The 24,678-nt window shown below is 37.4% G+C and overlaps 1 protein-coding gene across 6 annotated transcripts in view; it reads left to right on the forward strand.

The window, feature by feature from the left end:
• The window catches only part of BTBD9 (BTB domain containing 9), a 412,514-nt gene that overhangs the window by 12,375 nt on the left and 375,461 nt on the right, over positions 1-24,678 (forward strand). For 3 of the 6 annotated variants that reach the window (XM_079932924.1, XM_079932928.1, XM_079932929.1), the window contains exons 1-2: positions 20,506-20,548; positions 23,736-23,947. In XM_079932924.1, coding sequence (XP_079789050.1) covers positions 20,519-20,548; positions 23,736-23,947 — 242 coding nt within the window. In that variant the 5' untranslated portion in view covers positions 20,506-20,518. Of the gene's footprint in view, positions 1-20,502; positions 20,596-23,735; positions 23,948-24,678 lie in introns of those variants that run through there. The other 3 variants (XM_079932926.1, XM_079932927.1, XM_079932925.1) reach the window with 2 other exon arrangements.

Consider the following 24,678-nt stretch of genomic DNA (forward strand, 5'->3'; position numbering starts at 1 on the left):
GTGGTTTCAGTGGAGTGGTGGGCTGATAGTGAGACTTCAGTGGGTTCAGGAGTGAATTGGAGGTTAGAAAGAGGAGGACAGGGGTATAGATAATCTTATGAAAGATTTGAGTAAATACTAGAGAGGTATTAGAAAGTATGTGTGAAGCACAGCGTTGAAAAACTGGCCCTAAACTCTGCATACTGTCAACCTTGGCAAAGCTGATGTGGGCTCAGTCCAACAAATTGAAAGTCTTTGAACCCTTTGGGGGAGTGTAGACTTAACTCCTGAGAGTCGGAGTCAGCTGCTTCCTCTGTAGCCTCCCAGTGAGTCCTTCAGTTTGCTCTAATTTGTATGTCAATGCAGTATACCTCAGGAAATCATCACCAGTGCACATCATCCTGAACGATATTTTGGTTAAAAAAAGAAGTGATGGGAGAAGTTGGTGGAGGAAACCCTGGGGAGGAAAATGATAGTTATGGAGTAGCTGTTAAGTGTCAAGCATGTACTATGTCCTGTTATTTCATTGCATTTTCATAACCACCCTACCAGGGGTGTGGCTATCCCCATTTTCTGAATGAGGAGATTGAGAACCCGTAGGCTTATCTCCCCTTATCCTAGGTTCTGCCACCGATGTCTGTAAGCTTGGACAAGTTTCTCAGTTTCCTCATTTGTAAAAAAGCGTGGTTATTATCCTTAAGTCCTTCCCGGCTCTAGGGTTCTAGGAATCTGTAAATAGTTACCAATAGTGTTGCTGTTTGGGCATGAAAAAAGGCTGTTAGGGGAATTTCCCTTTCTCAGTGAATTAGTAACTTAACAGTAACACTGTCAGGTTGTCCACACTAAATAATTTATTTTCCCGTCACACAGTGAGTACCCATTACGTACGTGGCCTTAGAAGGCTACTGTAAAATAAATCAAGTAAATGGGCTCGGTGACATGCTCTCCATCAGTTGTTACGAGCCCCGGGCACATGGGCACATAGCTACCTGCAAGACTGTGTGATGATTTTAAAGTGTGTTATAGGTTAAGTGCTAAGTATTTTTATTAATTTAGGAGGTACTCTGGCATGTGGCCTTTAAAAATTACATTATTATCTTATCATAAATCTTGATTAAGGCAACAAAACATATTTACTGTGGCCAGCTTCACAGCTGGGGTGAAATGTTTTATAGTGTGTATAATGAGCCGCTAGATGATGGTGATTATCTGTTCACATCTGAAAAACGAGAGTTGGGAAATTAATTAGAAGCTTTAAAAGTCTATTTAATTGTGAAAATTAATTTCAAGTAACAGTATCACATGCCCAGTAAGCACTAAATAATTGAGGGGGAGGAGGGAAAAAAGGAAATTATGAGGCTTTCAAACCTTCTTAAGTCCATTTTGGAAAATGGTTAGAACAAAAATGTAATGCTAGTGTGATTTTCAGAGACATCCTTTACAACATGATGTATAAAGAAACAAGATTAGCAAGTAATAAGCATTTTTAAATTAAATATTCTCCCAATTTCAAGCCAGTGTGTTCTAGGTACACTGATCCTGGCAAGCAGAGGTTATGGTTATGGACTCTCTCCTCAGAGGGCGTTATGAAAATTTATAGGAGCAATTTTATTTTCTAATTGGGTTGAGATGCATATTATTTTATTATAAATTATTTTAAAATTTCTCCCTCATAGCTAATGTATTTTTATAAGTGATTAGTAGGTTCTAAATCTATGAATTTTATTAAAGAACAGTAGGTAGCATAACACAATTTTTGTTATAAAAAGTGAGCATTGGGACTGATAGCGTTGATGGCCACTGCATTAGTCTTCTGTTGATGTGCCACAAACTTACAGCTTAAAACAACAGCCCTTCGTGATCATTTCTGTAGGTCAGAAGTCCAGCATGATATAGCGGTGTTCTTTGCTCTGGGTCTTACTAGGCTGAAGTCAAGGGGTTTGCAGGGGCTGTGATCTCATCTGAGGCTTGGGGTCCTCTACCAAGCTCATTAGTTGTTGGTAGAATTCGATTCCTTGTGATCATGTAACTGAGGTCCTCATTTTCTTGCTGGCTGTCAGCTGGGGGTCCCTCTCAGCTCCTAGATGCCACCCTGAGGTTCTAACTACATGGCCCTACTCACAACCTGGCATCTTACTTCTTCAAAGGCAGCAGGAGAATCTCTCCAGTTGACTATAACAGTGTCTCATATAAGGTAGCCTAATCACATGATTGACTATCCCATATTCACAGGTGCCGCCTATACTCAAGAGGAGGGGATTATACAGGGCACGTACACAGGGGAGAGGGAGGAGAATGGGGGGTGGGGGCGTCCTAGAATTCTGCCTACCACAACCACTAGTATCACATCTTCATACCTGTATCTCTTGTATATGTCAGTGGAGTTCAGTTATTTGAAACAGGACCACACTAGCTACTTTAAGCATTCATACAGATATCGAGTACCTACTGTGTGCCAGGTACTTTTCTAGGCACTGAGATGAACTGCCCATGGAGCTTATCTTCTAATGATAAATACCTAATGATGAAGATAATAAAATGGAGTAGCAGGTGAGAAGTGTGTGTGGGGGGTATTCTTTTAGGTAGGATGGTGAGGGAGCAGAGACCTGAATGATGAGTAGCCAGTAGTGGGGACTCTGAGAACAAGATATTCTAAAAGGCAGAGGGAAGGTAATTATAAGGACCCGAGTTCAGGTAAGCTCGTCTGTGTTTAAGGAACAGCAAGGCCAGCGTGGCTGGAGCAGAATGTGAAGAGAGGAGTAGGATATGAGTTCGGGGAGGTGATTTGGTGACAGCTCATACAGAGCCCTGTAGGCCTTGGAAAGGGTATGATTCTTTTTTATATTACATATTTTTATATAATTTTTTATTGAAGTATAGTTGATTTACAGTGTTGTGCCAATCTCTGCTATACAGCAAAGGGACTCAGTTATATACATATAGACATTCTTTTTTTTATATTCTTTTCCATTATGGTTTATCACAGGATATTGAATATAGTTCCTGTGCTATACAGTAGGACCTTTTTGTTTATCCATCCTGTATATAATAGTTTACATCTGCTCATCCCAAACTCCCAGTCCTTCCCTCCTCCAACCCCCTCCCCCTTGGCAACCACAAGTCTGTTCTCTATGTCTGTGAGTCTGTTTTTGTTTCGTAGATAGGTCCATTTGTGTCATGTTTTAGATTCCATATATAAGTGATATCGTATGGTATTTGTCTTTCTCTTTCTGACTTACTTCACTTAGTATCGTAAAATCTAGTTGCATCCATGTTGCTGCAAATGGCATTATTTTGTTCTTTTTTATGGCTGAGTAGTATTCCATTGTATATATGTACCATATCTTTATTCATCTGTCAGTGGACATTTAGGTTGTTTCCATGTGTTGGCTATTGTGAATAGTGCTGCAATGAACATAGAGGTGCATGTATTCTTTTGAATTATAGTTTTGTCCAGGTATATGCCCAGGAGTTGCTGGATCATATGGTAATTTTTTTTTCTTTTTTTTTTTGGCTGCACCCTGTGGCATGTGGGATCTTAGTTCCCCAACCAGGGATCGAACCTGTGCACCCTGCAGTGGAAGTGCAGTCTTAACCACTGGACTGCCAGGGAAGTCCCTTTTTTTTTCAAATGATAATTCTATTTTTAGTTTTCTGAGGAACCTCTACACTGTTCTCCATAGAGACTGCACCAACTTACATTCCCACCAACAGTGTAGGAGGGTCTGGAAAGGGTATGATTTTTATTCAAAGATAGGAAGGGATTAAAGGGTTTTAAGCAATGGAGTGACTGATCTGATTTACATTTTCAAAATATTTGTACTGAGAAAGGGCCTCTGGGGGTGGGGGAGATGTATAAATACAAATAGATAAATTCTGTGAAGGAAATGAATACAGTCATATGAGTGCAGATGATAAGGTATCCTGGCGAGCCTGAGGTCAAGGAAGGCTGCCTGAGGAAATGGTACCTGAATTGCACCTGGAGGATGGAAGGTGAAAAGAGGAAGGGGTCCCAGCAAGGGAACAAATTATGTCAAAACCCTGTGGCATGAGAGAGCTTGTCATGTGCCAGGGAACATTAGGGGAAATGGAGTCAGATAGGAGCCAGATTCCACAAGCCTCGAAGGCCTAGTTAAATGTTTTTCCTGTTCTCTTATGTTAAGAGGCTTGGCAGGCCACTGAAGATATTTAAGTGGGGGTGAGAGTCATGGAGGGGTTGAGGGAAAGGGTTCATAATCAGTCTTATAATGTGACATTCAGTCTGGCTGCTGTGTGGAGGACAGCTTGGGGTGACAAAAGGGAGATGGGTTAGGAGCTAAGAGATGGTCCAAATGAGAGACAAGGGTGGTGAGGACTAGAATAGTAGCATAGAAGTTGCCAAGAAGTAAATTGATTTGAGAGCTCATTTAGGACGTAACATTAAAAGACTTGCTGATGAATTAGGTATGGGTGTAAGGTTGAAGCAGGTGTCATTCTGGTTTCCATAATTGGATTCACTGAGCTGAGGAACATTGTAGGAGGGCAGGCTTTTTAGTGGCAGAGAGGACGTAGAGAGTACGAAGTGAGTTTTGAAGTACCTTTGAGGTAACCAAGTAGAGATATAAAGTAGGCAGTGGGATATAGAGGTCTGGAATTCAGAGAAGAGAGCCATTAATATCTATATGGCCTTTTTTGGTTAATTTTGAGGGCTTAAATATGCTAGAAACTGTATTAGGTTCTGGGAGTGTAAAGATGATTAAGACATTCATTCAGTACTTGTTGACTGAATTTATGTTATTGCTTTCTGGAAGTTTGCTTACCAACAAGACAAATCAATAACAAAATCACAGGGCATTGTTGATGGGGGCAGTGATAGAGGGAAACAGAAGCTGATTCCAAATCGTATAAAAGGGGCACCTGACGTAGATTGGCAGTTTCTGTGAAGGCTCTTGCTGAAGGGTGTGATGTCTGTTCCGAGCCTTGAAAGAGCAGGCAAATTTAGCCAGACGAGGGGAATATAAGAAATTCCAGTAGTAAAAGCTTGTTCATATTAGAGAAGACGATGAAATCTCAGAAGAGCCAACAATTCCAAATCCCTGGCTTTCTCTACAGGCTGGACAAGTGGTGGTAAGGCAGCGTCTGTGCTTAAATTGGGTGTTTTTATGGTGATGGTGGTGGACCTCTGATGTAGCCATTCTTGCTCTGCAGCCCTTTTGGAAAGAGAGGAGAAGAGTATTCATAGCTGGCAGGGACTTCAGAGAACTTTAGCCCTTTCTTCTCATTTACAAATGAGGTTACCAGTAGCCAAAGAGGATACCTTGCTGATACCTTGTCAGCAAGTCTGTCTCCGGGCGTCCAAGGTAAGGTTCTTCACACTGCTACAGGAGGCCCAGTGCCCTTTAACTATGTATTTCCACATTCTCTGACATATTTATATGGAAAGAGAGTGTACTGGAAATACTCAGATGCTGCCATTGAGTATTGCAGGTCTCCACATGGGCTGTGTCTTTGGAAGAGAAACTGAGAATTCTCTCTAGACTGTGTTTGTACCCTCTTTCTTTTTTTCTACCCACTGTATCTTTGTCCTTTTCTTCATCATGTACTAGCAACGAATAATAACAACAGTATAGTTGTGCAGTGATAGTAGTGGTTAATATTTATTGAATATTATGTGCTGGGCACCATAGTAATTGTTTTACCTCATTTAATTCTACCAACAGTCCTCTGAGGTAGCATTTTAGTACTACCAGAAGAGAACATGGAGGCTTAGAAAAAAGGTTAATGTGTCAAGGATTACACAGTAATAAATGGTGGTGCCAAGATTTGAACTCAAGCAGTGTGACTTTGGATACTCTTTACTGCCTTTCCTAAGACAATTTATAAGCAGTGCTGTCCGATAGAAATATAATGTGAGCTACAAATGCAAGCCATGTTTGTAATTCAAAATTTTCTGGTAGCCATGATGAAGGAAAGAAAAACAGGTAAAATTAATTTAGAAATATTTTTATTAAGCCCTATATATCTAAAATGTTGTCATTTAAACATCTCAGTGTGAAAAAATAAATGAGATATTTTCATAAGTCTTTGAAATACAATGTGTATTTTATAGCATGTCTCAATTTGGACTAGCCTCATTTTCAAGGGCTCAATAGCCACATATGATGACTGGCTACCGTTTTGGCCCATGCAACTCCAAAGGGGCAGGAGAGTGAACGAAAATTCTGACTGTTCTGCTTAGTGGAGCCAGAGAGAGAAAAAACCTGCTGAAAATCCACAGATGAGGCAAACTGAAGAAGGCAGAGTGGTAATTCCTGGGTCTGATCCAGTGAGCAGGGGCGAGGGGAGTTTTCTCTCCCATTGCCCTGAAGCTAAGTGAGGTAACCTTTTTTTCTTCCCACATTGAGACTCAGCATTTTTCTGTAGTGTTACTCATCATGGTTAGTTTTCATAGTAGTCCAGTCCTTAAACACTTTTGGAAATAAAGGCATTTGTGGCTGGCCACCAGATATTGCAACATTCTTTCTGTGGGAAAGAGGTAAGAATTCTAAGACTTATACATTACTTGCTTTTGGAATGTCATCTTTTGTTCGTTGGGGAGGGGGTGAGATTGGAAACTGTAGTGATCATTTGCTGTGTGATCTCTAAGTTACAGCTGTTACAGCAGAAGGAGAAGAGTAATTAACTTTTTAAGTTTATATTTATGGGTAATGCTCATCACCTGTTACTTTCTTTGCCCTGTAGCTAGGCTCATAGTAAGCCTTCATTCACCCAATTGTTTGTTCAGTTGAATATTAGCTGAGAAGCAAATATACCTAGAACTGAGCTATTTGAATCGTTTCCTTCATGAACTTCCATTCTTAGACACTTGCTTTCCCTGGGTCCTTCCCCTCAGAAAAAGCAACACAGGCTTATCCTAACAAGCTAAATAACATTGGCATGTAGAAAGAATGAACAGCCCTGTCCTTCCTCCGTTCTGAAAATGCAGACCTGTGTACTGTCTAAAAGCACATCAGGAGTGTTATATTTTTGTGAATGGAAAAATAAAATAAGGATATATCAGAGATTTTTACCAGAATGTTGACTCTCGGGATTATACTGTTGTTAATGTTTGTTTACATTTCCGAAGTATCTGCAGAATTTACAGTTGAAAAACCTTAATAAATCACTAGACACTTAGCAAGAGAAACCAAGAAAGGGGCCTCATAATAATTAAGTGGTATTGTAAGTTTAAAAATATTTGGAAAATGTGAGAAACATCATGCAAAGTGTGATACAGGGATATAACCTTGATTAGTCAAGTGGAAATTTGGAAACCAAATACCTGCTGAATATTACGGGGAGGGAGAAGTTCTTGATGAAAACATTTGGTTATAAGCAGTTGAGAGATATTTTTAAGATGAGCACATGTTATTTATTTATTTATTTCTGCATCAGGTCTTAGTTGTGGCATGTGGGATCTTTCACTGCGGCGCGTGGGCTTCTCTCTAGTTGTGGCGTGTGGGTTTTTTTTTCCCTCTCTGTAGTTCTGGGGCGCAGGCTCCAGAGCATGTGGGCTCTGTAGTTTGCAGCACTCAGGCTCCCTAGCTGAGGAGCGCGGGTTCAGTAGTTGTGGCACACGGGCTTAGTTGCCCCGTGGCATGTGGGGTCTTAGTTCCCCGACCAGGGATCGAACCCATGTCCCCTGCATTGGAAGGCGATTTCTTCACCACTGGACCACCCGGGAAATCCCTGAGCACATGTATTTTTATAATCAATTCCTGAGAGTGGCATGGAGTCCCACGTTTGTGTCTCCAACCTATACTTAGATCATTTCATTTCAATGTATTATTTGTTTATTGAATACTGTCCTTGTGGGACACCAGGGAGAAAGACCTAGTAACCACCCTCCAGGAATTTGTTTTGGCTATTTTTAACTATTAAAAATCTGTTTTTTACTAAAACTCTATTCCCATCAATAGTTTCTCATTTCTTCTCAAATTGCTTCTCAGGAAAGTACAGCAAGTCAGAGATCATCCATATCAGTGTATTTATCCTTTTGTTTGGGAAAAAAAAAAAAAGGCCTCCTTTAGATAAACAAATATTTCAGCACTTTTTAAAGTTTCCACTTCTTAAAATTTTTTAAAATATCATTTAAATAAAAGATAAATCAACTCTTGTTTTAAAAGAAGGAAACACTTCAGAAGTACATTGAGTTTAACCATAAACCTTCCCATTCACTCCCTTCTATCCCCTCACTCCCACCCCCCTCCCTGGAAGTTACTACTGTTAACAGTGGGTGTGTGGCCTTGCAGTCCTTTTTTCCATGTATGTATTTACTTAATTCAGTAGATATTTAAGTGCCTTCTTAAATATAGAAACACACATACATTTATATTTACATAGTTGGATCCTATTGAACTGAGGCCTGCTCTCTGCACTTAACTGTGTTTTGGAGCTTAAGTCAGAACTTTCAGATCTATTCCGTTCTTATTAACGGCTGCCGCGTTGTAGGGATGCACTGTAATTTATTTTCCACCCCCCCCCCCCCACTTTCTGCTATTACAAGCAATGCTGAATTAATAATCCTAGAAGCAGAATTACTGGGTTATAGGAAATGTATATTTAAAAATTTGACAGATTCTGCTAAATTAACCTCTAAAAAGCTGAACCAGTTTATATTTCCAACAGCAATATGAGATCATTGTTTTCCTACATATATGATTTAGTTATAGAGATTTAGAACTTGAGGGGACCACAGAATGTGGCCCAACCCCTTCCACCCCTTTTCTAAGGTAGAAAATGAATCTCAGAGACTTGAAATGATTTGTCCAGATCTTACCCAGCAGAACTATGAGTACTTCCCAGTTTCTGATTCTGTGTTGTCTTGGAGGCATCTTAGTTTAGACACATTTTATAGTGCAAGGTTCTGCCATACTGTTTGTTTCTCTTTCTTTTCTGTTGTTACTCGAAACAAACTTCCTTTTCAGTTTCACATTTTCTGATAGTGCCCTGAGACTCCTGCCTTTGCCATCTTGTCTACATGGAACATCTTTCACTTAATATCCTTAAAAAGCTACCTCCTTCCATTATTTAAAGCCCTCCTTATCCACAGGGTGTATGCATTACTTTAGATTTCCCCATAGGTACAGCACAGCAAAGGAAGTATTTTATGAATCTTCCTCATCGGCAGCTGACCCTACCCTGTTGGCCAAGTAAAACATAAGCTTCTTCTTTTATAAGCTTGGAGAAGGAAATAGACTGCAGGCATTGGTCTATTATAGCATTTCTGCTACATTTGATCATTTTATGTCAAATAATGTGATGACATTTAAACTAAATGAACTCCAACTTAATAACATTAAAAATTTTATTAATTACAGTTTATTTTTTTCTCTTAAAAATAACAAAGAATGTAGTCTACTTATAAAGTATAAGTGGAATCTCCTCCTCTTGTGTTAATATATTTATTGCTAAGGTGTCTGCATTGGAGGCTTGTTTCTCTTATAAAGGCATGGTCCTGGTATCTTTTCTTGATGGGCTATGAGAATTTGTGTCAGTGACATCCCAAATTGGTGCTCTAGCTGAGCTGGTCACATATCAAGATGATAACTTTAGGTAAAGAATCAACTTATGAAATTCTAAGGAACAGAGATCAGCCTTGATGCATAGTTTGATCGTGATAAAAGAGAGAGAATTCAGTATTAGATTTGAATTAAATTTGGTCCATGAATGTTGTTCGGAACTGAGGATAGCAGTCTAATCATAAGCTTATCAATTATTCAGTAGCATCTTGGGGATATTAGTGCACAGAATACAGAAAGCCCATCCGTTACCCTTTAGAGTTTTTGTTCTAAAACAGAAGGAAAAAAATGTACATTATTCTCTTTTTTAATGGATTTTATTCTTCCACGGTGTCAGTGAAGCTTATATGTGCACTGGAAGAGTGCACATATAGGCAGGCCACATATTTGCATATTCATGGGGGTTTATGGAAGATTTGGGGTAAGATTAAGTTTGGAATATGAAGGATGACAGTTTTACAGGAAAAGTCCATTTTCCTAGTCTTAAGAGACGTGGACTTCTTGAACTTTCTGCCTAAGATTTTGTTCCTGAAATGAAAGTTATTTGCTTGACACGTGCTGTTCATCCCCTTATTCTACATACACACTATAGATTTGGATTTGGCTGTAGATTTGGCCTTGGCCATAAATTTGGGTCAGTGGCTCTCAGTTTGAACTGTTAAGTGCTAGACTACATGAGGATAATTATCTCTGAGTTTTATTCTTTCTTTTCATTGCAGTAGAGAATGGTATGTTGGAGGAATAAAGACAATGCTCATAAAACCAAGGGAAGGGATTATATAGGGGAAAAAAAAGAACAAAAGGAAGACTAGTATAATATATGAACATTTCCTTTAGATTATATGCTAGAATGGCAACAAATAAATTTATAAATCAGGATTTTAGGTGGACTAATTTCTCAGAACTGATCTTCTTTTAAATTTCACAGAAGGTAGCCAAGATAGCAGGGTTTAACAAACTGCATCAAAGTATGCACAGTAGAACATTTTTATAACATCTACAAATGAAAAGCCAATTTCCTTTATGCAGACAATAATGCAAATGTTCACAGTAGCTTTGCTACAAAGAAATTAAATTGTTGCAATCGATGATTCCACTGCTTTAATGGGAGTTCACGCTATAATAACCTTTATTAATTAGGAAAATATCCTGTAATTTAAATCTGGGCAAGAATATTACAGACCCATAAGTTGCCACTGAAGAAATTAAAAAGAAATGGCTGTCCTGTATTTTCAAATATTATTATAACTAATAACCTCTGTACTCATCTTGACTTTTTCCATTGTTTTTTGGCTCTTGGGGCATATATTTTTCTGTTCCCAGTGTACAGTTCATATAATTTTCAATAGACTTGGGACCAGTAAGGCTGATAACCCAAAAAAGGATAGTTATATAAACTCTAAGATCTATAAGTGATAGCCATTCTTAGAGTTGCAGTCTGTGACTTGTCATTTACAAAAGTGATCCCATTGTATAGAGGGTTGACTTATAGGGAGTTACACAGTGGCACAAACAAGAGCTGAGAGACTGAGGGAAGGTTGTGGCTGGATAACGTAGGTCTTTGGGAAATGGGTTAATAAAATTTGGTGATAGGTTTCTGTACCTTATCCCTTTCTGAAGCATAAGCTCAAGAAGGTACTCTAGGGAAGAAAGAAGCAAGCTTCAATATTTGGGGAAACTTTAAAATAGAATGAAACTCTCTTGGGTCATTTGATACTTATTTTGTTCTAGCATACCTGATTTGAACGCTGTTGTTTGTTGTTTGCCGGTGTTTGGGAAAGATTGTTTTTTTTGTTTGTTTGCTTTTATTTTTGTTTTTTTTGCGGTACGCGGGCCTCTCACTGTTGTGGCCTCTCCCGTTGCGGAGCACAGGCTCCGGACGCGCGGGCTCAGCGGCCATGGCTCACGGGCCCAGCCGCTCCGCGGCATGTGGGATCTTCCCGGACCGGGGCACGAACCCGTGTCCCCTGCATCGGCAGGCGGACTCTCAACCACTGCGCCACCAGGGAGGCCCAAGATTGTTTTAATTAGAGATTGGATCCAGAGAAACTGAAGAAGTAATGAATAGAAAATAAAAATAATACTACAGATTATATATTGGGCTGTTTTTGCCTTGGGAGTCTCAGATATTTTGTGATTGAATAATAGAATAGCTTTTCCCAGCCACCCCAGAATTAGATGTCATTGCCAGACTAAGCCAGGAGCATTGCCTAGTCTAGGAAAACACTTCTCACAAGATGGCCCAGGGCTTCCCTGGTGGCGCAGTGGTTGAGAATCTGCCTGCTAATGCAGGTGACACGGGTTCGAGCCCTGGTCTGGGAGGATCCCTACATGCCGCTGGAGCAACTGGGCCAGTGACCCACAACTACTGAGCCTGCGCGTCTGGAGCCTGTGCTCCGCAGCAAGAGAGGCCGCGATAGTGAGAGGCCCGCGCACCGCGATGAAGAGTGGCCCCCGCTTGCCACAACTAGAGAAAGCCCTCGCACAGAAACGAAGACCCAACACAGTCAAAATAAATAAATTAATAAACTCCTACCCCCAACATCTAAAAAAAAAAAAAAAGATGGCCCAAGGTCACTGGTAGGCCCTGATCAAAATATAATGGCAAATGTCAGGTGATCTCATAGTCTTTCATTTATATATATCCTTTGGCAACTTGCTAATAACCATACAAGTGAAGCATTAAGAATATGTAAGACGTGGCATTCATAAATCCATGTTTGCATAATACTAGAGTTTATAAAGGATTCTGATTTAGTGTTCTACTAAGAAGTCTGGCTACTAAGCAGTCTGATGCAGCATTGCAAAACTCCTATTCCACATATGAACATGCGTAAGTTAGAATTAGTTTATGTTTTTGGAAAGATACATATCACTGTTATGTTGAGTTGTGTTTTTCAGTTGTTTCTGTTTTTTTTTTATTATAAATTGCTGTTTAGCCTTATCATTATCAATTTAATTTGTTACAGGTTGTTCAGCTAACCCTATAGTGTATATTGATGCATATTTGTATTAATAATATTCTTGGTCTGTAATTTTTCAGTAACTAGAGTTTTAACTACATTGTAGTTAAAATGTGAATTATTCTCCCCATATTAGTAAAGCAGATATATATGTAATCTCCAAAAGTTGGATTGAAAAGTGACACCTCCTTTTTTTTTTATCACCCATGGCATATTTACCGGGTCTGAATAGGGTATTTAAAAAAAGTTTGAGAACTACTGGTGTGAGGAGCTAGTTGGCAAGTCTAGGAGTCAGAGTGAGACTCATTTCTGACTTCTTCCATAGCATAACTCTTATAAGTTCAGGACCTTGACAGACGTTGGTTTAAATCTGCAATTTATTGTCTGTGTCCTTGGACTAGTTGCCTAATCTTATCTGTCCCTCAATTTCCTATTTGTTAAATAGGATAAAAAAAGTACCTACCTAATCCACTTGTTAGAATTCTAGGTAAGGTGGTGTGTGTAAAATGCTTAGTACTCTGCCTAGCTTATAATTAAGTCTTCAATAATAGTAACCATTATTATTAGGTGAGAAGTACTTTCTGTGTCCCTATTGCAAAATGGTTAATTTGCTACTAGATGGTTACTTTGTTTTAAGCTTCTGCCTTAAAAAAAAAATTTATAGGAGTATAGCTGATTTACAATGTTGTGTTAGTTTCAGGTGTACAGCAAAGTGCTTTAATTATACATATACATATATTGATTCTCTTTCAGATTCTTTACCCATATAGGTTATTACAGAATATTGAGTAGAGTTCCCTGTGCTATACAGTAGGTCCTTGCTGGTTATCTATTTTATATATAGTAGTGTGTGTATGTTAATCCCAAGCTCCTAATTTATCCCCACTCCCACATGTTTCCCCTTTGATAACCGTAAGTTTGTTTTCAAAATCTGTGAGTCTGTTTCTGTTTTGTAAATAAGCTCATTTGTATCATTTTTTAAAAAATTAGATTCCACATATGAGTGATATCATATATTTGTCTTTCACTGTCTGATTTACTTCACTTAGTATGATAATCTCTAGGTCCATCAATGTTGCTGCAAATGACATTATTTTGTTCTTTTTTAAGGCTGAGTAATATTCCATTTTACAATATGTATGTGCCACATCTTCTTTATCCATCTCTCTGTTGATGGACATTTAGGTTTCTTCCATGTCTTGGTTATTGTAAATAGTGCTGCAGTGAACATTGGGGTGCATGTATCTTTTTGAAGTATGGTTTTCTCCAGATATATGCCCAGGAGTGGGATTGCTGGATCATATAGTAGTTCTATTTTTAGTTTTTTAAGGAACCTCCATACTGCTCTCCATAGTGGTTGTACCAATTTACATTCCCACCAACAGTGTAGGAGGGTTCCCTTTTCTCCACACCCTCTCCAGCATTTATTGTTTGTAGACTTTTTGATTATGGCCATTCTGATTGTAGTTTTGATTTGTATTTCTCTGATAATTAGTGATGTTGAGCATCTTTTCATGTGCTTTTTGGCCATCTGTGTGTCTTCTTTGGAGAAATGTCTACTTAGGTCTTCTGCCCATTTTTGGATTGAGCTGTTTTTTTGACATAGAGCTGCATGAGCTGTTTGTGTATTTTGGAGATTAATCCCTTGTCGGTTGCTTCATTTGCAAATATTTTCTCCTATTCTGTAGGTTGTCTTATTTTTTTTATGGTTTCCTTTGCTGTGCAAAAGCTTTTAAGTTTCATTAGGTCCCATTTGTTTATTTTTGGTTTTATTTTCATTACTGTAGGAGGTGGATCAAAAAAGATATTGGTGCGATTTATGTCAAAGAGTGTTCTGCCTATTTTTTCCTCTAAGAGTTTTATAGTGTCTGGCCTTACATTTAGGTCTTTGATCCATTTTGAGTTTATTTTTGTGTATGGTGTTAGAGAATGTTCTAATTTCATTCTTTTACAGGTAGCTGTCCAATTTTCTCAGAACCACTTATTGAAGGGACTGTCTTTTCTTTGTTGAATAGTTTTGCTTCCTGTGTCATAGATTAATTGACCATAGGTGCGTGGGTTTATTTCTGGGCTTTCTATCCTGTTTCATTGATCTATATTTCTATTTTTGTGCCAGTACTGTACTGTTTTGATTACTGTAGCTCTGTACTATAGTCTTGTCATTTTAATGCCTTTAATATGGAGGTTCATTGTTAATAATAGTGTATGTTTCAAATGACCTTGATAATTGCAAATTTGGGGGTCAGTTTTTTACTGAAATATATTTGACATATAACTGTGTAAATTCACGGTGTACAACATGTTAATTTGCTACATTTATATATTATAATATCATTGCCATTGTACAATAATTAGGACCTCTATCATGTTACATAATTATTTCTTTTTAGTAGTTGGAATAATCAAGTTCTAGTCTCTTAGCAAGTTTGATTATAATACAGTACTGCTGTCTATAGTCACTATGCTGTGTATTAGATCTCTAGGACTTATTGGGGGAGGGGTCACCTTCTTGTAAAATCAGATTACTAGGGGTAGAGTTGTCATAGTGGCCATTTTCTTGTTGTCTGCTTGTGTTGGCAATGTTACATTATCTTCAATCAGTGGTTTCCTTGCAGGAAACTTTTTAAATTCACTTGTCATTTTGTGAGCAATAATTTAATTTAAACTATATAACCTTTGGTAAATTCAAGTAAGCAGTCCCAGGTAAACCTGATATTTCCCTTGAACAAAGGAGGACACTGCCTTTTTTCTCATTTTGCTAGGTTAAAAATATATATCAATATAAGTGTTAAGATTTTCTTCCCAAATTCCTATGGTTTGTATTCAACTCTCCCTAGGATGTGAGTACCCCATTTTAGAGAGCAATTTGCTAATTATTTGAATATTAACTCTTATTCTGACACATGAGTATAACAGATAATTTTTTATAGTTGTTTTGGTACGGTACTTATGGAAGATTACTGTATTTGACTTTCTACAAATCATAAAATCATGGCCTGCTAGTTCTAGAGTTGACATTATTTGTCATCTAGCCCTACCTTCCTCAGTGGACAGTGAGCAACTTTATCTTTCACTAGTCTTTGTGTTTCTGTCACCTAGCACTGGGCCTGTATCGTAGAGAGAGCTCAATAAATCTCTTATTGAATGAATTATATATAGATTCAGAAACTAGTTTGTCCTTTGGCCAAGAAGTGTAGAATCAATGTGGCAATTGGTAAATGGAGTTACATACAGTCTTCATAAAATAATCTCATCAAGTATTTTTATGGTACAGTTCCTTAGTGTTCCAAGTTGAGTATATCTATAAACATTTGTTTACAAACATATAAAATCATAGAACGACAAGAATTTGGAGCTGGACTGGATGTTAGAAATCATTTAATCTTTCTCAGAGAAAAGGGATCTCAGGAATCCCAAGAAGAGAAAATGCCCGTGAACTCTTCTTACCATAGCACTTTACTGCCTGGTGATACTACTCTTCTGCAAGGTTTAGAATTGGATTTGCAAAATATCAGAATCAAGGTTACACCTGCTAGTATGGTCAGTCTACACCTGTTTATTCAGACTTTTGGATGACAAGGGTAGAGTATATATCAAAAGAAGTGAGGCATCCTTCCAATGAGAAAGTAGAATGTGATTTTTTGTGAGTGTTTAAGATGCAGACAGGACATCATTTATTTCCCCAAGCAATATTAATTTAAAGTTTAAGGATTACTACTTCAGATTACACACCACATGGGTACTAAGAGCAGAAAGAAATTGCTAAACCATATGCTTATAAATGCCATCTCTTTCCTCAAGAGAAAGATCATTTATATTTTGCAATTAAAGAGCAGAAGGTCTTTTTTCCCATAAAGTTCTTTCAGTCAGGAAATATGGGGGGGGGGGTGGAGAGGGTTTCCCAGGGGAGATTTATACAGCATTCAAGGACTCTTTCGCATCTCCACCTGATGGAACTTTGCCTTTTGTCTATTTCCTGATTAAGCTCTGGAGAGTAAACTTTAATTCTAAAAAATATAGTAAGCTCTTGTTAAAGAAAAGTTTGTAAACAGTTCTGCTGGAAGTGAGCTTTAAGTAAAGAAATTGATATTTAGGTCAGCTTGGTTTTTTGAATAAGAGGCAATTATAGCATTACAACATTGTGAACTACATACGGCATTCTCACTTTATTGATGGACATTGTTTACTATTTTGGTTAGAACAAATGGGTGTGGGTTTCTTATAGCATAGTAAATAGTCAATAACCCTGAGAATTTTAGTACTGCGGCTTTAGTCTTTTTTGTTTTTTTCTGATGCATTTGAATCCAGGAGAGTTAACCAACCACAAAAAAAAGTGTAGTTTCTGTACCACCATCCCTGGTGAATAAATTCATAGGAAGTCTCAGAACCCTCAACTAATAATTGTATATGGTATCATGAATGGTACCATTTCCTCTCTCAGAGTAAGTCCCTGCTCCCCCTGCCTTCCTACCCTTCTCTTTCCTCTTACCTTGAAGGAGCAGCTTGAATAAATAGATTGCCCTTGCCCTCTGGGACTGTCAGCAGGAGCAAATCTCAGAGCACTTTGTTTGCATCTGAGAAAATCTGTAAATTTAGAAAAAGTCATACTGAAAATCTCATAAGGTGAAGATCTTTAGTTGGGATGTATCAGATAGACTGTCCTAGGCCATGCTACCCAGGTATCTGATATTCATTATTTTTTGCCTGTCTTAGTGTAATGAACTTTTTGTCCTTGACTTCAAGTTGTTAATTAATTTTTAACTGTGGACGTAATATATAGTCCTTCTGCTTACCATTCTGTCTTAGTCATTAAATCAGGTACTACTGGATGTGGCAAATTAAAACACTTGCTGTCTCATTCAAAAGCTAATTTAATTTGTAATTTTAGTAGCCAAAGTTATTGAAATATTTGTGTATAGTTTTATTACAATAAAACATTCTTGTTATAAAAATTTTAAACATTACAGGAATATGTAGTACACTATGTAAAATTTTTCCCACAGCCCTAATCCATTGGGTTAACCCTTGTTAACAGTTTGATGTTTGGGGCTTCCCTGGTGGCGCAGTGGTTGAGAGTCCGCTTGCCGATGCAGGGGACACGGGTTCGTGCCCCGGTTGGGGAGGATCCCACATGCCGCGGAGCGGCTGGTCCCGTGGGCCATGGCCGCTGAGCCTGCGCGTCCGGAGCCTGTGCTCCACAATGGGAGAGGCCACAGCGGTGAGAGGCCCGCGTACCGCAAAAAACAAAAAAACAAAACAAAACAAAAAAATTTGATGCTTGCTTTCTATGTATTTAACAAAATAAGATTTTATTATAATATTGTTTTGCAGCTTGCCTTTTTGCATGTAAATACATATATTTAAAATTTTTTCAATGTCAATAAAGTATTTAACTTTATTCTTTTAAAATCATTGTATAATATTCCATTGTAGAGGCTTACCATTATTTGTTTATCCAATTCCCATTAAATGGACCTTTAAGTTTTTTCGATTTTTTACTGTTACAGAAAGTGCTGAAGTTGACGTTCTGTGTATTTATTTTTGTGCTCTTGTGTGAATATCCAGCTTACTTCTTTCAGAACGGCCAGCCAACATTTTTTATTGAAAAAATGCATATTTTCTCCCACTGAATTGAAATGCTACATTTATATATACTATACTGAATTCTTATGTATACTTGGGTTTATATCTGGACTAATGTTTCAGTGATATACCTCTCTAATATGACATTGTTTTAATTGTTCTAATTTATGATTTGCTTTCTCATCCAGTAAACTGGCCTCTTCTCATTGTTCTTTTTTTAGAATATATATGAAATCACATATTTATTCTTTCAGATGAACTTCTTTACCTCAATTTACTTTAAAAACTCTGTTGTGATTCTCATCAGGATTACTTTTAATTCCTGTGTTAATTAGAACTGTGTCTCTCAGCTTTACAAACTTATTGGTAAATATAAAATTCTCATTTTTCCTTCTCAGTGTTCTAATATGTGTGCCCATTTGTCAAATTACTGTGTTTAACTGTGTATCCCTACCAAGAATGTTTTGTTGAATTTTGCTTTCTGTTGCTAAAGCATTTTTTTTTTTTTTTTTAATATTTATTTATTTATTTATTTATTTGGCTGCACCGGGTCTTAGTTGTGGCATGCGGGATCTTCGTTGCCACATGCGGGATATTTAGTTGTGGCATGGGAACTTTTAGTTGTGGCATGTGGGATCTAGTTCCCTGACCAGGGATCGACCCCAGTCCCCCTGCATTGGGAGTGCAGAGCCTTAGCCACTGGACCACCACGGAAGTCCCTAAAGCATTATTTTTGTTTACAATATAAAGTACAATAAAATACCAAATATGCTTTTTTCACATGGTGATTTAGAGATGATTGGTCTCTTTACAACATCTCCAAACAGGGTATGTCTCTTCATTTGTTTTTCTTAAGTCCCTCAGAAGAGTTTTATAACTTCCTTTACATGTTCTCTGAGTTTATTCCTAGGTATTGCTTATGTTTTGCAATTATAGATTGCAGGTCATTTCCCTCATATTTTCTAGCTGGTTGTTTTGGGCATGAAAGGTTACTATATATTTTCATATACAGTTGACCCTTGAACAACTCAATGGTTGGGGGGCCTACCCTCTGCACAGTTGAAAATTTGAATGTAATAGTCGGCCTTCCGTGTGAGGTTCCTCTGTATCTGCATTTCCTCCGCATGTGAGGATCCACAGTTGTGGATCGTGTAATACTGTAGCATTTACTATTGAAAAAATCCGAGTATAAGTGGACTCTGCAGTTCAAACCCATGTTCAAGGGTCAACTGTAATAATTTTATGTGGTCACCTTAGTGAACCTTCCTTGTTTTCTCATATTTTTTCAGTTGATTCTCATGGATTTTTCATGTGGGCAATGAGATTATCAGCAAATAGTGATTATTTTGCCTGTTTGTTTCCTAAGCCATTTACCTTTAACTTGGTTTTCTTAATTGTATTATCTTTTGTTCCTGAAAAATGTTAATAGTGATGAATAGACATCCTTATCTTATTTCTGAACTTTCTAGGGATGTTTCTACTGTTTTATTATTAACTAGATTCTTATATCTGTTGTAGTTAGGCTGTGTATATGTGTATAAATTTTAGGAAGTATTCTTTTATTCCTGTTCAATTAAAACTTTTAAAATAAAAGGAATTTTAGCTTTTATTGAGCTAATTATATGATTTTTTTCTCCTTTAACCTTTTAATTTGATGATTGTTATTTTTCCTAATATTCAAATTTCTTTCTTGGAATTGACCAACTTTGTCATGAATCCTTCTGCTTAATTCTGTTTTCCAATATTATACACAGGCTTTTTTTTTCATGCATACTGATTTTTGAGTGTGTGAATGTGGTCACATCTTTGTGTCAGTCTTATATTGACTTCATAGGAAGAAGCAGAAAACTTCTCATGTGCACAGGAATAGTTTAAATAACATTCTAATTATCTGATCCTTGAAGTTTTGAAGAAACCTGTCCATGAAACTGTTTGGATCTGGCATGTTAGGAGGTCAGGGGTTAGGAATACATTTAGGCAGGTGGGGTAGGTTATTTTCTTAGTATCCCTTTCTCCTATCCAAATCTAAGTTTAAATAAGTGTATTGGATAGGTTTTTAGGCTCCATGTCTTCAGTCCTATCTATATGAACAGCCCTCATTAAACACCCTGGGTATTGAGTCTCTAAAAAGCTTCCTGGTTGGCATCGTGCTTTCACAGCTTCCTGGGGGAATTTAGCACGTTCGATGTAAGTCCATTGAGAGAGGAGTCTTGAAAGCTTGTGTCTGGTTTCTCCCAGACTTTGCCCCATGTGCTTTTTCAAAACCTTTGCTGATCTTCCTTTGATGCTTTTGTGTAATAAATTACAGTCATGAGTCCAGACATTTGCTGAGTTATGAGAGTCCATTTCATATGACAGGACAAAACAGTGGTATTAAAAGGCAGTGGCAGAGTTTTAAGACATAACTTTAAAAATGTACTATAACTTTGTCATTACAGGTATGGAAATAATCGCATGGAAGTTAGAACATTTGTCAAAGACCACGTATGTCATTAGTAGCAGAATAATAAGTATGAAAGCATAAGAAACATGTCAGTAAATAGTTTTACTCCATGAGCTTTAATTTTTTTCTCAATTTTATTTATCAAATTAAACTTGATGGTTTAAAATGTTAAAGTTTTAAATGTTAAAGTTTTAAATGTTAAACTTTATTTAACATAAATGTAGTATTTAACATAAATGTAGTATTAAAGTTTATTATGTATCAGTTGAAGATTATTATTATTATTAAAGTTATTAATTATTAATTTTATTGATGTATAGTTTCTAAAACATGGTTTTTTTAAATGCAAGTGGATGGATGCAAACTGTCACTTCACAGATAAGCTAGGGCATTGGGCGAAAATATTTTCTGCATATAAGCTATAGCATTGGTACCTTTGTTAGCATCATTTGCATCTTTGCAGTAAGATTAAAAATGGAATCATATCCCAAATAAATATTCTTAGCAGATATTTTGTATATTTATGCACCTGAGAAGGGATGTGAACCTAGAACAGCAGAGTCTAAATCAGTGGCTATTTTGTAGGCTGCTCATAAGAATGGCTTCAGAATAGGGATTCCACATTCCAGACCAATTAAATCAGAATTTCTGGTGGGTGGGGCTCAAGCATCTTTTTTCCTTTTTTAAGCTTCCTATGTGATTCCAATGTGTGGCAAGCTCATTGAGAATCACTGGTCTAATTAAAATTATTTCTATATGCCAATACAGATTGTGTTTATTCCATACTAAGTGTCTGTTTTCTATACCCGGAAATATTTGCTTTATGTCTCCAGTTGGAAAAGCATAATTAGAATGTAAACTTAGCAAAATGAAATTGTATGTATTAAGAAGTTCAGATCTGGAGAACTTAAGATAGATATTTATATATGTAGTATTAAAGTTTATTATGTATCAGTTGAAGAATTATAAATTTACCTTTGAGCTAGTTAACCAAAATCTATCATTGTCCATCAAGAGTTATTAGTTAATCATTTGAGTCTCACTCATGACTTAGATAAAATTTTAAGATAATATGATACCAGAGAACATATTCAGTGGGTGTATGCGTGGCGTCCTTTCAGCTAGGGAAAGCATCTATTTTGTTTAGAGTCATGCACTGTCATTGAACTATTGGATAGTGATAATGAGAGTTCATGTTGAAGGAAAATGGGATTTTGAAATCAGGTACCAGTAGCTTTCAGAATTTCATGGCTGATATAGGATGCTCTTTTGAACATCGTTTGGATAACCCAGCCAGAAACCAAAACAAAAAGCAAAAGCAGTCTTATCCTTTGCCTAGAGTACAGTCAGTCCTTGATCATTTGTTAGAGCAGGGATGGCAAACTATAGCCTGAGGGTTAAATCTGGTCCTTTTCTGTAAATAGTTTTATTGGAACAAAGCCATGCTCATTAATTTACTTATTGTCTCTGGCTGCTTTTAGGCTCCCAATGACAGAGTTGAATGGTAGTGACAGAGGCTGTATAGCTTGCAAAACCTAAAATATTTACTATCTGACCCTTTGCAGCAAGTTTGCCGACTTCTGTGTTAGACTGTTGTGTCGCATGTTAGATGATTGAATTTCACATGATCTGCTGACACTCCTAATTGGATCCTCTTAAGCTGAATTTGGTCTTTCACACACAAGTGACTGGAGATGATTCAGTTTTTAGGGCTTTTGAATGCAGGTTGCAGTTGAAGGAGAGGGATTTGCGTTGAGAATGAGGGGAGTATGCTGATAGCCCTCTGATGTTCCTACTATAGGGAGCCAGGAGCTTATTTACTTACCTGGGGTGGGTGTCTCCTTGCCTAACTCATCCTCCATGTTCCTCTGCATCACATTCCTTGCTGTTGCTTCCTCAGTTGGGGGTGGGCATGGAGTAACAAGTAACTGGGGAAACTGAGTTGTGAGGATCTTCCACTACAGTCTCGGGGGATAACGACAATTTCTCACATACCTTGTTGATAATGGACCTGGATGTGGAGGTTTAAAGATTAGGAGTGGCTTAATCTTTAATCGTGGTACAAGTGGAGAGTTCAAGAAGGTGTGGAGGTCTTGGGAGATTGGGATTGACATATATACACTAATATGTATAAAATGGATAACTAATAACCTGCTGTATAAGAAAATAAATAAAATTCTAAAATTAAAAAAAAAAAGAAAATGTGGCGGTCTAGTGGAGAGAGCATATCTGGCTCATTTCTTCTATTTTCTGGTGCAACAGAGGGGTAGCTGGCTCACCTCTGAGTTGTCAGCCACATCTTCACTTCAGGTACCTGCATGCTAGTGAGGGCTCTCATCCACTTGCTGGGTTACTTACACCTGGAAAAGTACTACCTGCAAATACAGTAGAGATTTAAGAATATAAAAATTTTTAGCTTTTGAAGAAAATAACTCCCCTTCTAATATGTAAAGCTGTTAATCAAGTTTTAGCCCTTTGATTTTCGGTTACATTTGTAGAAAGGCATTGCATACAAAAGCAAGGAAGTGAGATTAAATATAATGATGTTCTGGTAAACACAGGCTACCTGATTATCAGGGGTGCAAGTTTGGACTGGAAGTTACAGTCTTCAGAAAAATATTGGAGTTATTCTTTTTTTGAGGGAGGTTAGGATGCTTACTATAAGCTTCTATTAATAAATGTCAAGTTATTTTTCTGTGACTTAAGAAGATTATAATTTTTTATAAAATATTTAAGAGGGTTTCAGACCAAAACCTCTGTAATCATTTGAAATCTTACGATTTGGTTTATTCTTTTTGTGATTTAGGCCTAGATCTGTGCCTGAACAAGTTTTCCACTGGGTCTAGTTAGTTATACCCACCTTAGTAAATATATCTGTGCTAAAAGAGGAGCTCTTCTGGTTGTTGATTTTCCTTTTCCTGAGATACTGAGAAATAAGGGACTTGTAGTTTGAACACAGTTTTCTAGATTGTGATGGCTCCAAGTGCTGTTAGTGTTTGAAGATCCTGACTTTTAGTGTGATAAGGCAGTGAGAATAGTGGAGTTAATGGAAGTAGGCTGAATTGCTTCCCAGAATAGATGGGTTAATATAGATACCAATGATGATGAAATTGTTCTCTTTTGTGATTTTTTTAGATATACATTTTTACTTATCTGTGTTTGTGGTATGTGATTTTCAAAGTGTACTCCCCTCTCCTCACTAACTGTCATCCCTTCTTTATATAATAGATCAACGACTATCATCTGTTCTACAAGATGAGTAACAGCCACCCTCTTCGCCCCTTTACTGCAGTGGGGGAAATTGATCATGTGCACATTTTGTCTGAACATATTGGTGCCTTGTTGATTGGGGAAGAATATGGCGACGTCACATTTGTTGTGGAAAAGAAACGTTTTCCTGCCCACAGGGTAATTTTAGCAGCAAGGTGCCAATATTTTCGGTAAGTGTATATTACTTTTTGAAGATTGAAGTCACTTGTAGAAAACACTGGTGTTTTCCATTCTGTGAAAAATATGTAACAAAACAACAATAAATTCTAGCAGTCATTCAATTCAACATCTGTAAGAATTTAATCTTTGTCAACTTTTTGTTATGTTTTGAAAATCACCTTTTCCTTTCAGGAGTCATCTTAGAATCATAGGGTAAGGAGGCTTCTTAGGCTAGACTGTACCCGATCAACCATTTTTCAGGGTCTCAACAATATTTCTCTGGCTGAGTCTTTGTTGCCTTCGCCCTCTCCTCACAGTTGATGACTAATGGAACTTAAACTGATTTATTGGCAGATAGGCCTCTTGTTGTATGAGTAGACTGACCCCTGGACTCGCCAGTGAACATGTATACATCTTAGTTTCAGACTACCCAACAGATCTCTAAGACATGCCGTTTGACAACCCCAAAGCAAAGGAAACTTAAATATTTACTGAGACTCAGTTTCATAGTTATATTAGAGCCAAAACTAAACAAAATATGTGTTTAATTAATGTAAAAATCATACTTGTGCATATACGTAGCTATTGTTTGTTACTTAGACCCCTAATTTCCAGGGTTATAAATGTTAAACTGAGGTCTAATTACTCTACATTTTACCTAATCTTAGTTAAAAGGGAATCATCACTGAATTATTGACTGATAATGTATCCTTGACAGATCCATAGAGTCCATATCCAAAAA

Source organism: Stenella coeruleoalba (assembly GCF_951394435.1).
Source record: "Stenella coeruleoalba genome assembly, chromosome: 10".
NCBI classification, from domain to species: domain Eukaryota; kingdom Metazoa; phylum Chordata; class Mammalia; order Artiodactyla; family Delphinidae; genus Stenella; species Stenella coeruleoalba.